Source organism: Salmo trutta, chromosome 12, assembly GCF_901001165.1.
Source record: "Salmo trutta chromosome 12, fSalTru1.1, whole genome shotgun sequence".
NCBI lineage: Eukaryota > Metazoa > Chordata > Actinopteri > Salmoniformes > Salmonidae > Salmo > Salmo trutta.
Genome location: NC_042968.1, coordinates 86848459 through 86864821, shown reverse-complemented (window position 1 = coordinate 86864821; position 16363 = coordinate 86848459). Strand labels below are relative to the sequence as shown.

The window sequence follows — 16363 nt, the reverse complement described above, 5'->3', positions numbered from 1 at the left end:
CACCAGACATGTCACCCAATGAGCATGTTTGGAATGCTCTGGATTGACGTGTACGACAGAAGAGGAGTGGGACAACATTTTAAAGGCCACAACCAACAGCCTGATAAACTCAATGCGAAGGAGATGTGTCGTGCTGCATGAGGCAAATGGTGGTCACACTAAATGCTTGTGTTCCTAGCTCCAACAATGCAGTAAAATCTAACAATACACAACAATACACACAAATCAACAAGTAAAAGAATGGAATGAAGAAATATAAAAATATTAGATCGAGCAATGGAGTATAAATATTTATATATACACTACATGACCAAAAGTATGTGGACACCTGTTGGTCGGACATCTCATTCCAAAATCATAGGCATTAATATGGAGTTGGTCCCCCCTTTGCTGCTATAACACATCTAGGCTTTCCACTAGATGTTGGAACATTGCAGCGGGAACTTTCTTCCATTCAGCCACAAGAGCTGTCGGGCACTGATGTTTGGCTATTAGGCTTGGCTCGCAGTCAGCATTCCAATTCATCCCAAAGGTGTTCGATGGGGTTGAGGTCAGGGCTTTGTGCAGGCCAGTAAAGTTTTTCCACACTGATCTCGACAAACCATTTCTGTATGGACCTCGCTTTGTACCCGGGGGGATTGGCAAGCTGAAACAGGAAAGAGCCTTCCCCAAACTGTTGCCACAAAGTTGGAAGCACAGAATAATCTAGAATGTATGCTGTAGCATTAACTGACGTTGCTACCAGAGGCAATTTGGAACTTGGTAGTGTGTTGCAACTGAGGACAGATGAATTTTACGAGCTACACGCTTCAGCACTCGGTGGTCCTGTTCTGTGAGCTTGTGTGGCCCACCACTTCGCGGCTGAGCCGTTGTTGCTCCTAGACATTTCCACTTCACAATAACAGGACTTACAGTTGACCGAGGCAGCTACAGCAGGAAACAAAATTGACGAACTGACTGGTAAAGGTGGCATCCTATGACGGTGCCACGTTGAAAGTCACTGAGCTCTTCAGTAAGGCCATTCTACTGCCAATGTTTGTCTATGGAGATTGCATGGCTGTGTGCTCGATTTTATACACCTGTCAGCAACAGGTGTGGCTGAAATAGCCGAATCCACTAATTTGAAGGTGTGTCCACATACTTTTGTATATATAGTGTATATAAATACTGTATATTTGTGTGATGGGATGTATAGACATTATGGACAGTATTTGGATAGAATATGTAGTATATCTGAAGAATACATGGATAGAGTAGTATATATACAGCAATAGTTGACTAAAATATAGTATATACTGTACACATAGTATGAAATGAGTAAAACAGTACGCAAACATTATTAAAGTGACCAGTGCTCCTTGTCTATGTACATGGGCAGCAGCCTCTAAGGTGCAGGGTAGAGTAAGGAGGGCAGGGGGTGTGCTCCCGGTGATGCGTTGGGCTGACCGCACCACCCTCTGGAGAGCCCTGCGGTTGCGGACAGTGCAGTTGTCGTACCAGGCGGGGATACAGCCCAACAGAATGTTTTCAATGGTGCATCTGAATTTCTTCAGTCTCCAGAGGTTATTCACCACACGGTCTGTGTGGGTGGACCATTTCAGATTGTCAGTGATGTGAACGCCAAGGAACTTAATAAAGCTTGCATATGCACATCTGTATTCCCAGTCATGTGAAATCCATAAATTAGGGTCTAATGAATATATTTAAATTGGCTGATTTCCTTATATGAACTGTAACTCAGTAAAATATTTGAAGGTTCTGGCCTTTCTAGGGAGTTTTTCCTAGCCACCGTGCTTCTACACCTGCATTGCTTGCTGTTTGGGGTTTTAGGCTGGGTTTCTGTACAGCACTTTGAGATATCAGCTGATGTAAGAAGGGCTTTATAAATACATTTGATTGATTGATTGATTGAAATTGTTGCATGTTGCATTTATTATTTTGTTCAGTGTAGTTGTCACCCAAAGTCACACGTTTGCATTGCCTAATGTAAGGAAGTATGTTGTTTTACTTCACACAAACATACATGCCTGCACGCACACACACACACACATACATGCCTGCACGCACACACACACACACACACACACACACACACACACACACACACACACACACACACACATGCCTGCACGCACACACACATACATGCCTGCACGCACACACACACACATACATTCCTGCACGCACACACACACACATACATGCCTGCACTCACACACACACACACATACATGCCTGCACGCACACACACATACATGCCTGCACGCACACACACACACACACACATACATTCCTGCACGCACACACACACACATACATGCCTGCACTCACACACACACACACACACACATACATGCCTGCACACACACACACACACATACATGCCTGCACGCTCACACACACACATACATGCCTGCACGCACACACACACACACACACACACACACACACACACACACACACACACACATGCCTGCACGCACACACACGTACATGCCTGCACGCACACACACACACACATTCATTCCTGCACGCACACACACACACATACATGCCTGCACTCACACACACACACACATACATGCCTGCACACACACACACACATACATGCCTGCACGCACACACACACACATACATGCCTGCACGCACACACACACACACACACACACACACACACACACACACACACACACACACACACACACACACACATGCCTGCACGCACACACACACACATACATGCCTGCACACACACACACATACATGCCTGCACGCACACACACACACACACACACACACACACACACATACATGCCTGCACGCACACACAGACACACATACATGCCTGCACGCACACACACACACATACATGCCTGCACGCACACACACACACACACACACACACACACACACACACACACACACACACACACGCCTGCACACACACACACACACAATTCCACTGTTTGTTTGCTGTTGTATATGTGCTGTTGCCAGTGTCTTCTGTCTGTGTTGTCCATTTTGTCCTACATAGTTGTTTTGTTTTGTTATTATCCCCCGTCTCCACTGGAGGCCTTTTGCCATGCTGTCATTGTAAATAAGAATCCCTCACTTTGAGTACAGAGTCTAGGGCTGGGAAACTGTGACCTTTGACCACTCCGCGACCACCTCTCTCTTACCCCGTCATCTTTATTACTTCCCCTCCCAGCTCCCCCATTCACCAACTCACCGCGACCACCTCTCTCTTGCGGGGGTCACATACGCGGAGGCGTCGGTCCTTACAGGTGGTGCAGAACAGGCTGCCGTTACGGTTCCAGCTGACATTGTAGATAAGGTCTGGGTGGTCGTCCATGGAGATGAGCGCCTCGCCAGTTCCCACGTTCCAGATTATTATCAGGTTATCACTGCCTGGGGGTAGGGAGGGAGGAGTAGGGTGAGAGAGTGTGTGAGTGAATGTATGAGTGAGTCTGTCCGTCTGTCTGTCCGTCCGTCCGTCCGTCCGTCCGCCCGCCCGCCCGCCCGCCCGTCCGTCCGTCCGTCCGTCCGTCCGTCCGTGTGTGTGTGTGTGTGTGTACCTGCAGTGAGTAGTATGTTGCGTGCGGTGGGGTGCCAGGTGACAATGCCGACGCGTTTGGAGTGTCCCTCCAGGACCACGATGGGCTCTGATATGGGCCGGGTCCCCATCTGGTCAGGGATCTGCCACACCTGCAGGGGGACACAATATAACTTAACACCTACAGGGGGACACAAAAAAACATTACACCTATAGAAGGACACAAAATAATGTTCCACCTAGAGGGGAAAACAACGTTACACCTATAGGTTGCACCTCCGACACGGTCGCATCATGCCATTGTTATGAACTTTCTCAAGCCGTGTATCCGCCATAGTAGTGTCCAAAAGTCAGGATAAGCCCGGTCATTTTGAACGGAGGCTAACAGAGGCTAACGCAGGCTAACGGAGACTAACGGAGGCTAATGACTGTTTCGCCTGGAAATACAATAACATTGCTAAAGTAGGCAAATATTTAGTAGGAAACAACTTTGCCCTCATTATCATGCCGTCAAATTTATTTCAGACTGATGGCAATGTTGTCATTAGCTAGCAATGTTTGTCAGAAATAGCTAGCTAATGTAAGCATTGCTGGAAGCACGAACATGCGATTGGTCTCTCCTCAATCATAGCTAGCTAGCTAATGTTGTACTGCATAAAGTCAATCTGGCAACATCACAATGACAAAAGGTTTTCCTATAAATATCTGTCTTCTTTAGAAATTGTATTTCCAAGCCACAGTAATGCATTTTTGAGGAAATATTCATCAGTGCCAATTGACAATGCATTGAGTAGAATGCTCAGTCGGGCATCAGTCCTAAAACGAATGTTCCAAACAATATTGTGACGAAACGTGCAATCCATGAATAAGGGGACACAATACAATGTTACACCTACAGGAGGACACAATGGGTGTGTTCGTAAATTCCATCTGGAGCGCTCGGGGCGTTCATAAATTCAATCTGGAGTGCGCTCAGAGTGCACACTGGACGCTCTGGCCGAGGAGTAGCGTTGATCCGAGCATTCTGGCCTCACAGCGGCAGTCAAGCACCCAAGCTAACTGGCTAACGTTGGCTAGCTATTTCCAGATACAAATGAGAGACTCACTCTGACCATTTTACTCATCCTAGCAGAGCCGGTTAGGCTGTCTTCATGTTTTCCAGAGTGTTGGTGACTGTAACTGTGCTGCTGGCAACAATTGAATTACTATTTTTTTGCAGACGTTTACTGGCACCGGCCATATTCAACGGGTGTTGAGCGTTCGTAAATTCATCAGTTATTCTGCGCTCTGGCACAGTTAGAGGAGAGTGCTCTGAAATCGGAGTAGATAGCCAGAGTGAATAAACGAACGCACCCAACAATATAACATTACACGCCTAAAGGATGACACATAATAACGTTACACCCATAGAAATAGAATAACTAGAACGGTCTTGGACCCTCTAAGCCTGGCAATTTGACTGGTAGACTCATGGAGATATGCCATATCTATATTTATGTAAGGGTTGACTCATAGCAGCGAGGAAGAGGCGGAGTGAAGAGGATCCCCTCCCGTCAAAATTTGTCCACGCGGGAATGTAGCGATAAGCAGATCACCCGCCTCCCCGCCTTTGGGACAACGTCTCCCATTGTTAAGGCGGAGACCATCTCTTCATTATATACAGTATCACGGGTACATTCGCAAATGGCTGCTTGGTTTTGTGATGCAAAAATGTAAACGTTAATGTAGAATATTCATTCAAATGATGCTAACTGATGTGGCTCATGCAATGGAATGTATTTTTTGTAATGTCAGTTGAGTTGATTCAACAAATTACAGCACAGATTGACTTCCTGCTTTTACTCTCGGCTGAAGGTAACAAAGGGGAGAATCTCAATTGCATATTCCTCGCATCTTCTCTCCTCCTTTCTCGTCTCCCTCTCAAAACCCATTGGATGAGAGATCTCGTTGTCTTAAACTTAGTCATCTTCAACCATAGAGATAGATAGAGGACTCATTTTTATATCTGTGCCATTATTATTATATATATTTTATTTGTGTCTGTGAGAGCATGGGCCGCGCCATTTAGGCTGTAACCCATAGTAATCCCATCCCAGTTGACTACTTTGACTACTTTAATAATATAATATAATGATATATGCCATGGTGGAAGTCCTCAATGGCACTGCCCATGCTATAATGGTCTTCTGGCCACTAGAGGCCTCTATCATTCTCTATGTCTTCAACCTACTGTAGCTTTTACTTCCTGCTTTACTCCTATGGGTACACCCTAACATGGCCACCAGTCCACCCATTATGCCATCATTAACTTGAATGGAGACACCCATTCTATTGTTACACTTACACATGGACATAATACAATGTTACACCTACAGTCGTGGCCAAAAGTTTTGAGAATGACACAAATATTAATTTTCACAAAGTCTGCTGCCTCAGTTTGTATGATGGCAATTTGCATATACTCCAGAATGTTATGAAGAGTGATTAGATGAATTGAAATTAATTGCAAAGTCCGTCTTTGCCATGCAAATGAACTGAATCCCCAAAAAACATTTCCACTGCATTTCAGCACTGCCATAAAAGGACCAGCTGACATCATGTCAGTGATTCTCTCGTTAACACAGGTGTGAGTGTTGACGAGGACAAGGCTGGAGATCACTCTGTCATGTTGATTAAGTTCGAATAACAGACTGGAAGCTTCAAAAGGAGGGTGGTGCTTGGAATCAATGTTCTTCCTCTGTCATCCATGGTTACCTGCAAGGAAACATGTGCCGTCATCATTCCTTCGCTCAAAAAGGGCTTCACAGGCAAGGATATTGCTGCCAGTAAGATTGCACCTAAATCAACCATTTATCGGATCATCAAGAACTTCAAGGAGAGCGGTTCAATTGTTGCTTCAGGGCGCCCAAGAAAGTCCAGCAAGCGCCAGGACCGTCTCCTAAAGTTGATTCAGCTGCGGGATCGGGGCACCACCAGTACAGAGCTGGCTCAGGAATGGCAGCAGGCAGGTGTGAGTGCATCTGCACGCACAGTGAGGCAAAGACTTTTGGAGGATGGCCTGGTGTCAAGAAGGGCAGCAAAGAAGCCACATCTCTCCAGGAAAAACATCAGGGACAGACTGGTATTCTGCAAAAGGTACAGGGATTGGACTGCTGAGGACTGGGGTAAAGTCATTTTCTCTTTCCGATTGTTTGGGGCATCCGGAAAAATCTTGTCCGGAGAAGACAAGGTGAGCGCTACCATCGTTCCTGTGTCATGCCAACAGTAAAGCATCCTGAGACCTTTCATGTGTGGGGTTGCTTCTCAGCCAAGGGAGTGGGTTCACTCACAATTTTACCTAAGAACACAGCCATGAATAAAGAATGGTACCAACACATCCTCCGAGAGCAACTTCTCCCAACCATCCAGGAACAGTTTGATGACGAATAATGCCTTTTCCAGCATGATGGAACACCTTGCCATAATGCAAAATTGATAACTAAGTGGCTCGGGGAACAAAACATCGATATTTTGGGTCCATGGCCAGGAAACTCCCCAGACCTTAATCCCATTGAGAACTTGTGGTCAATCCTCAAGAGGCGGTAGACAAACAAAAACCCACAAATTCTGACAAACTCCAAGCATTGATTATGCAAGAATGGGCTTCCATCAGTCAGGATGTGGCACAGAAGTTAATTGACAGCATGCCAGGGCGGATTGCAAAGGTCTTGAAAGAGAAGGGTCAACACTGTCCCAGACCTGCTGGGACCTGCTGTCCCAGACCTGCTGGAACCCTGACCTGTTCACAGGACGTGCTACCTGTCCCAGACCTGCTGTTTTCAACTCTCTAGAGACAGCAGGAGCGGTAGAGATACTCTCAAAGATCGGCTATGAAAAAACCATCTGACACTTACTCTTGAGTTGCTGACTTGTTGCACCCTCGACAACTACTATGATTATTATTATTTGACCATGCTGGACCATGCATTTATGAACATTTTAACATCTTGGCCATGTGCTGTTATAATCTCCACCCGGCACAGCCAGAAGAGGAATGGCCACCCCTCATAGCCTGGTTCCTTTCTAGGTTTCTTCCTAGGTTTTGACCTTTCTAGGGAGTTTTTCCTAGCCACCGTGCTTCTACACCTGCATTGCTTGCTGTTTGGGGTTTTAGGCTGGGTTTCTGTACAGCACTTTGAGATATCAGCTGATGTAAGAAGGGCTATATAAATAAATTTGATTTTGACTTGATTTGAACACTGCAAATATTGACTCTTTGCATCAACTTGACACAATACAATGTTACAGCTACAGGGGGACACATAATAATGTTACACCTACATGGTGACACAATACAATGTTACACCTACAGGGGGACACATAATAACGTTACAACTACATGGTGACACAATACAATGTTACAGCTACAGGGGGACACATAATAATGTTACACCTACATGTTGACACAATATAATGTTACACCTACAGGGGGACACATAATAACGTTACAACTACACAGGGACACAGTACAATGTTATACCTACAGGGGGACACATAATAATGTTACACCTACAGGGGGACACATAATAACGTTACAACTACATGGTGACACAATACAATGTTACACCTACAGGGGGACACATAATAATGTTACACCTACATGGTGACACAATACAATGTTACACCTACAGGGGGACACATAATAACGTTACAACTACACAGGGACACAGTACAATGTTATACCTACAGGGGGACACATAATAATGTTACACCTACAGGGGGACACATAATAATGTTACACCTACATGGTGACCCAATACAATGTTACACCTACAGGGGGACACAATACAATGTTACACCTACAGGGGGACACAATACAATGTTACACCTACAGGGAGACACATACAATTCTCAAAATTAAATGTGCTACTCTAACCCCCCCCCACCACCACCAATGTTCTCTGTGTGTGTGTGTGTGTGTGTGTGTGTGTGTGTGTGTGTGTGTGTGTGTGTGTGTGTGTGTGTGTGTGTGTGTGTGTGTGTGTGTGTGTGTGTGTGTTTTCAAACACAAACACACACTCTCTCCCCCCTTCACACACACATAATCACACTCTAATGATAGCCAAGTTAGCTGGCCCAGTAAGCCAAGTCTTTTTGTCTGTGAAATCCAAAGGATGACATTACAGCTAAGGCCTTCTTCTCTGGTCACAATGCCAAGCCTGGACAGCTGCTATCTATCTATATATCCTATCTATCTATATATCCTATATCTATATATCCTATATCTATATATCCTATATCTATCTATCTATCTATCTATCCTATCTATCTATATATCCTATCTATATATCCTATATCTATCTATCTATCTATATATCCTATATCTATCTATCTATCTATCTATCTATCTATCTATCTATCTATCTATCTATCTATCTATCTATCTATCTATCTATCTATCTATCTATCTATCTATATATCCTATATATCCTGTCTGTCTGTCTGTCTGTCTGTCTGTCTGTCTGTCTGTCTGTCTGTCTGTCTGTCTGTCTGTCTGTCTGTCTGTCTGTCTGTCTGTCTGTCTGTCTGTCTGTCTGTCTGTCTGTCTGTCTGTCTGTCTGTCTGTCTGTCACCATGCTCTATCCCATTTCCAGAACACACAAAGGCATCAGTGTAGTAACACGTGGCATCATAAACAGCCAGTACTGTAAATCATTAGTTCACACAAGCAGCCGCTTCAAGACAGAACCTCTGGTTTGAATCTTACTGACTGTATCATCATATGATATCTACTCCTTTAGCTTGATTTCACTATAATATATACTATATGTGTTCTTTATCACAAAATCCCTTGTTTGCATCAACACGTTCCTTATTTGATAAAACCAGAACGCAATAAAACACACACACACACACACACACACACACACACACACACACACACACACACACACACACACACACACACACACACACACACACACACACACACACACACACACACACACACACACACACACACACACACACACACACTTGTCCTTGTGCTGCCCTTGTGATGCAAGGTCTTGGTGGACTGTAGCACTAGGAGGTCTGATAAACCACATTCCTTGCACACACACACACACATAGTACACACACACACACACACAGCTTTGATATCTCATCCCTGCTCATCCTGAGAGGCTCTGTCATCTGATTGGTGGATGAGGCAGAGGGGTATTCAGGGGAGCTGTGTTAACACATGTTTATAAATACCAACCTGCCGTTACCCCAACAACCCAACCCACCCCCCCCCCCCCCACCCACACCCCACCCCTCCGCAGGCAGCACCCCTTCCCTCCACCTAACACGCCGTCCCTGTAACGCCACCCACCTTTCTATTCTCCCATACCCGCCAAGCCTGAGTCCTCAGCGCTTGTTATAAGTGAGGGTTTTAGGCAGGACACCGAGGCTAACATCCCACACTACAGTACTATAGTACTCCTCATGGGATCATTACTGACCACCGAGTCAAGTCCTTTGGTTTAACAGCTCATTAGATGAACAGCAGTCCAGGGCCAGTTCTTAAAAACACTGACAGTTCATACATTATAATGTTTCCCTATGATATAACACACACACACAGGCTGCCAGCCTTACCATGGCTGTGGTGTCCTCTGAGCAGGATGCCAGGATGTTGTCGTTGTGAGGGCACCAGTCGATGTCCAGGACAGGCCCAGTATGGCCAGTCACCAAAGGGTGGTTCTTATCCAGACGACCCATCTACATCACATAGAGCAGGACAGACAGGCAGACAGCATCACATTACACTGCAATATACCCAGTGTACACTCTAGTTAGAAAAACTCTACATTTTAGCAACAGCAATACAAATGTAGAAGTTATGCCCCACATCTTAGAAGATAGCTATATAATAATGATGTGGTTCCTAAGATGTTAAACATCTGATAATCTGCACAGCGGGACTGACAATAAAGACTGAATTCAAACCATAATTACACAATGCATCATACATCATTTCACATACTATACTTCTTTACTTTAGCCATGCCTGAAACACACACCAGGAACATGCGCAGTCCTGACCAATGATGTCACTTCCTGTGCTATTTCACCACTTCCTGTTCCGTTAATGTGAACAACGTGTCTCTCAACCCCGTCACACATATACCCACGCACGTATACACACACACGCACATACATACACACATCCTACCCTCCTGAGGTGTGTATTTATAGCAGTCTGATGAGGTGTTGAAAGGGGAGTTTTTCTTTTGGCTCGAACCCTGTGCAGGATGGATGGAGAGCAGCACAGATATATATAGACGGACTATCCAGCCCTCTAATGTACAGTGGGGTCTGAAATGATTGGCACCCTTGATAAAGATTAGCAAAACAAACTGTATAAAATAATACAGATACTGAGTTATATTGTATCCTCAACAAAATGGGGAAATTATATTATTTTATACCAATACCATTTCCCAGAAAAAAATATTTTGTTTAACAAGTAATCATTTCGACGCCAAACCCACCACTGGTGTGCGTGGCCAAAGGGCTCTATTTTCATGTCATCTGACCAAAGCACCGCTTCCAATCCAAGTGCCAACGCTGTTTAGGAAACTCCAGGCGGTTACGTTTGTTGGATGACATGGAAATAGAGCTCTTTGACCAGTGGTGAGTTTGACGTCGACATGAGAATGCATGAGCAGAAAATAACCTCAAACCTACTGTAAAATATGTTGGTGGATCTTTGATGTTATGGTCAAGGACATCACAAACTTTCCCCAGTACCAGGACATTTTAGCCAAAAACCTGGTGGTCTCTGCCAGGAGGCCACAAGTAGATCTTCCAGCAAAACAATAACCACAAGCACACATCAAAATCTACAAAGAAATGGTTAATTGGACACAAAACCAGCATTTTGTAATGGCCATCTCAGTCTCCGGACTTGAAACCTATTGAAAACCTATGGTTTGAAGTGAAGAGTGCAGAACATAAGTGCAGACGAAGGATATGAAGGATCTGGAAGGATTCTGTATGGAGGAATGGTCTACGATCCCTCCCAATGGGTTTTCCAGCTCATAAAACATTTTATGAAAAAGCTCAGTGCCTTTATCCTCATAAGATGATGTGTTGAAAGGTATTGAAAACAGTGGTGTCAATAATTTTGACACCTACCTTTAAATTAAATTTAAAAATTCTACTTGTTGAACAAAATCTCTTTCTCTGAGCAATTCCATTAGTATAGAATAATATAAGAAAACTTTTTTTAAATAGCATACAATGTAGCTCAGTATTTATATTTATTAAATAGTCATTTTTGCTCATCTTTATTAAGTGTATCAGACTCCACAGTATAACCATCTCTCTCCCTCTCTCCCACTCCTCTTCCCTCTGTCTGTCCAGCCCTGTAATATACAGTATAACCATGTCTCTCTCTCCCTCTCTCTCCCACTCCTCTTCCCTCTCTCTGTCCAGTCCTGTAATATACAGTATAACCATGTCTCTCTCTCCCTCTCTCCCACTCCTCTTCCCTCTCTCTGTCCAGCCCTGTAATATACAGTATAACCATGTCTCTCTCTCTCTCTCCCTCTCCTCTTCCCTCTCTCTGTCCAGTCCTGTAATATACAGTATAACCATGTCTCTCTCTCCCTCTCTCTCCCACTCCTCTTCCCTCTCTCTGTCCAGCCCTGTAATATACAGTATAACCATGTCTCTCTCTCCCTCTCTCCCTCTCCTCTTCCCTCTCTCTGTCCAGCCCTGTAATATACAGTATAACCATGTCTCTCTCTCCCACTCCTCTTCCCTCTGTCTGTCCAGCCCTGTAATATACAGTATAACCATGTCTCTCTCTCCCTCTCTCTCCCACTCCTCTTCCCTCTCTCTGTCCAGTCCTGTAATATACAGTATAACCATGTCTCTCTCTCCCTCTCTCTCCCACTCCTCTTCCCTCTCTCTGTCCAGTCCTGTAATATACAGTATAACCATGTCTCTCTCTCCCTCTCTCTCCCACTCCTCTTCCCTCTCTCTGTCCAGTCCTGTAATATACAGTATAACCATGTCTCTCTCCCTCTCTCTCCCACTCCTCTTCCCTCTGTCTGTCCAGTCCTGTAATATACAGTATAACCATGTCTCTCTCTCCCTCTCTCCCTCTCCTCTTCCCTCTCTCTGTCCAGTCCTGTAATATACAGTATAACCATGTCTCTCTCTCCCTCTCTCCCTCTCCTCTTCCCTCTCTCTGTCCAGTCCTGTAATATACAGTATAACCATGTCTCTCTCTCCCACTCCTCTTCCCTCTGTCTGTCCAGCCCTGTAATATACAGTATAACCATGTCTCTCTCTCCCCTCTCTCCCACTCCTCTTCCCTCTCTCTGTCCAGTCCTGTAATATACAGTATAACCATGTCTCTCTCCCTCTCTCCCACTCCTCTTCCCTCTGTCTGTCCAGTCCTGTAATATACAGTATAACCATGTCTCTCTCCCTCTCTCCCACTCCTCTTCCCTCTCTCTGTCCAGTCCTGTAATATACAGTATAACCATGTCTCTCTCCCTCTCTCCCTCTCCTCTTCCCTCTCTCTGTCCAGCCCTGTAATATACAGTATAACCATGTCTCTCTCCCTCTCTCCCTCTCCTCTTCCCTCTCTCTGTCCAGTCCTGTAATATACAGTATAACCATGTCTCTCTCCCTCTCTCCCACTCCTCTTCCCTCTCTCTGTCCAGCCCTGTAATATACAGTATAACCATGTCTCTCTCCCTCTCTCCCTCTCCTCTTCCCTCTGTCTGTCTCTCCTCTTCCCTCTGTCTCCTCTTCCCTCTCTCTGTCCAGTCCTGTAATATACAGTATAACCATGTCTCTCTCTCCCTCTCTCCCTCTCCTCTTCCCTCTCTCTGTCCAGTCCTGTAATATACAGTATAACCATGTCTCTCTCTCCCTCTCTCCCTCTCCTCTTCCCTCTCTCTGTCCAGTCCTGTAATATACAGTATAACCATGTCTCTCTCCCTCTCTCCCACTCCTCTTCCCTCTCTCTGTCCAGTCCTGTAATATACAGTATAACCATGTCTCTCTCTCCCTCTCTCTCCCTCTCCTCTTCCCTCTGTCTGTCCAGCCCTGTAATATACAGTATAACCATGTCTCTCTCTCCCTCTCTCTCCCACTCCTCTTCCCTCTCTCTGTCCAGCCCTGTAATATACAGTATAACCATGTCTCTCTCCCTCTCTCCCACTCCTCTTCCCTCTCTCTGTCCAGTCCTGTAATATACAGTATAACCATGTCTCTCTCTCCCTCTCTCTCCCACTCCTCTTCCCTCTCTCTGTCCAGTCCTGTAATATACAGTATAACCATGTCTCTCTCTCCCACTCCTCTTCCCTCTGTCTGTCCAGTCCTGTCATATACAGTATAACCATGTCTCTCTCTCCCTCTCTCTCCCTCTCCTCTTCCCTCTCTCTGTCCAGCCCTGTAATATACAGTATAACCATGTCTCTCTCTCCCTCTCTCCCTCTCCTCTTCCCTCTCTCTGTCCAGCCCTGTAATATACAGTATAACCATGTCTCTCTCTCCCACTCCTCTTCCCTCTGTCTGTCCAGCCCTGTAATATACAGTATAACCATGTCTCTCTCTCCCTCTCTCTCCCACTCCTCTTCCCTCTCTCTGTCCAGTCCTGTAATATACAGTATAACCATGTCTCTCTCTCCCTCTCTCTCCCACTCCTCTTCCCTCTCTCTGTCCAGTCCTGTAATATACAGTATAACCATGTCTCTCTCTCCCTCTCTCTCCCTCTCTCTCCCACTCCTCTTCCCTCTCTCTGTCCAGCCCTGTAATATACAGTATAACCATGTCTCTCTCTCCCACTCCTCTTCCCTCTCTCTGTCCAGTCCTGCAGTATATATATATATATAAAACTCTCCTCACTCTGAAGTGAAGAGGATATTCACTAACTTCAGTTCACCCTGGTTGGAGAGAGAGGTAGCGGCAGTGTTCCTTTCCTCTCTTTCTCTCTCTCACTCTCTCTCCCCCTCGCTCTCTTTGTCTGTCTGTTTTTCACTAATAGATAGACAGACAGTTGTTCAGATTTACTGTCAGTTTCAGAGATCAGAATATGTCTGCATCAATGTGATGTTCCCCGGCCCCAAAACCCTGTCCAGTGGTCACTGCTTATTTTATATTTATTTAACCTGTATTTAACTAGGTAAGTCAGATAAGAATAAAATATTATTTACAATGACGGCCTACCCCGGCCAAACCCAGACAACCCTGGGCCAGTTGTGCACCGCCCTATGGGACTCCCAATAACGTCCGGATGTGATGCAGCCTGGATTAAAACACGGGGACTGCAGTGACGCCTCTAGCACTGAGATGCAGTGTCTTAGACCACTGCGCCACTCGGGAGCCCCGGTGGAGTGAACATTTGTGAGAATCTCTAGGTCCAATGGCCCCCAAGGAATCAGGGGTGTCAGTTAGGTATGGCAGGGTATCCCTCTGGGTACGGCAGGGTATCCCTCTGGGTATGGCAGGGTATCCCTCTGGGTATGGCAGGGTATCCCTCTGGGTATGGCAGGGTATCCATCTGGGTATGGCAGGGTATCCCACTGGGTATGGCAGGGTATCCCACTGGGTATGGCAGGGTATCCCTCTGGGTATGGCAGGGTATCCCTCTGGGTATGGCAGGGTATCCCTCTAGGTATGGCAGGGTATCCCACTGGGTATGGCAGGATATCCCTCTGGGTATGGCACTTTATCCCACTGGGTATCCCACTGGGTATGGCAGGGTATCCCTCTGGGTGGCAGGGTATCCCTCTGGGTATGGCAGGGTATCCCTCTGGGTATGGCAGGGTATCCATCTGGGTATGGCAGGGTATCCCACTGGGTATGGCAGGGTATCCCACTGGGTATGGCAGGGTATCCCTCTGGGTATGGCAGGGTATCCCTCTGGGTATGGCAGGGTATCCCTCTGGGTATGGCAGGGTATCCCTCTAGGTATGGCAGGGTATCCCACTGGGTATGGCAGGATATCCCTCTGGGTATGGCAGGTTATCCCACTGGGTATCCCACTGGGTATGGCAGGGTATCCCTCTGGGTGGCAGGGTATCCCTCTGGGTATGGCAGGGTATCCCTCTGGGTATGGCAGGGTATCCCTCTGGGTATGGCAGGGTATCCCACTGGGTATGGCAGGGTATCCCACTGGGTACGTCAGGGTATCCCACTGGGTATGGCAGGGTATCCCATTGGGTATCCCACTGGGTTGGCAGGGTATCCCTCTGGGTATCCCACTGGGTATGGCAGGGTATCCCACTGGGTATCCCACTGGGTATGGCAGGGTATCCCACTGGGTATGGCAGGGTATCCCACTGGGTATAGCAGGGTATCCCACTGGGTATCCAACTGGGTATGGCTGGGTATCCCACTGGGTATGGCAGGGTATCCCACTGGGTACGGCAGGGTATCCCTCTGGGTACGGCAGGGTATCCAACTGGGTATGGCAGGGTATCCCACTGGGTACGGCAGGGTATCCAACTGGGTATGGCAGGGTATCCCACTGGGTATGGCAGGGTATCCCACTGGGTATGGCAGGGTATCCCACCGGGTAAGGCAGGGTATCCCACTGGGTATGGCAGGGTATCCCACTGGGTACGGCAATGTATCCAACTGGGTATGGCAGGGTATCCCTCTGGGTATGGCAGGGTATCCCACTGGGTATCCCACTGGGTATAGCAGGGTATCCCACTGGGTATGGCAGGGTATCCCACTGGGTATCCCACTGGGTACGGCAGGGTATCCCACTGGGTAATGCAGGGTATCCCACTGGGTACGGCAGGGTATCCCACTGGG

At 46.4% G+C, this 16363-nt stretch overlaps 1 protein-coding gene across 1 annotated transcript in view; it reads right to left on the bottom strand.

Annotated features, from left to right (window-relative positions):
* The window catches only part of LOC115204583 (coronin-6), a 42524-nt gene that overhangs the window by 11549 nt on the left and 14612 nt on the right, over positions 1-16363 (bottom strand). Inside the window, exons 3-5 of the mRNA XM_029770240.1 lie at positions 10175-10297; positions 3576-3705; positions 3230-3408 (exon numbers count right to left, since the gene is read on the bottom strand). Of these exons, the coding sequence (XP_029626100.1) occupies positions 3230-3408; positions 3576-3705; positions 10175-10297 (432 nt within the window). The remainder of the gene's footprint in view (positions 1-3229; positions 3409-3575; positions 3706-10174; positions 10298-16363) is intronic.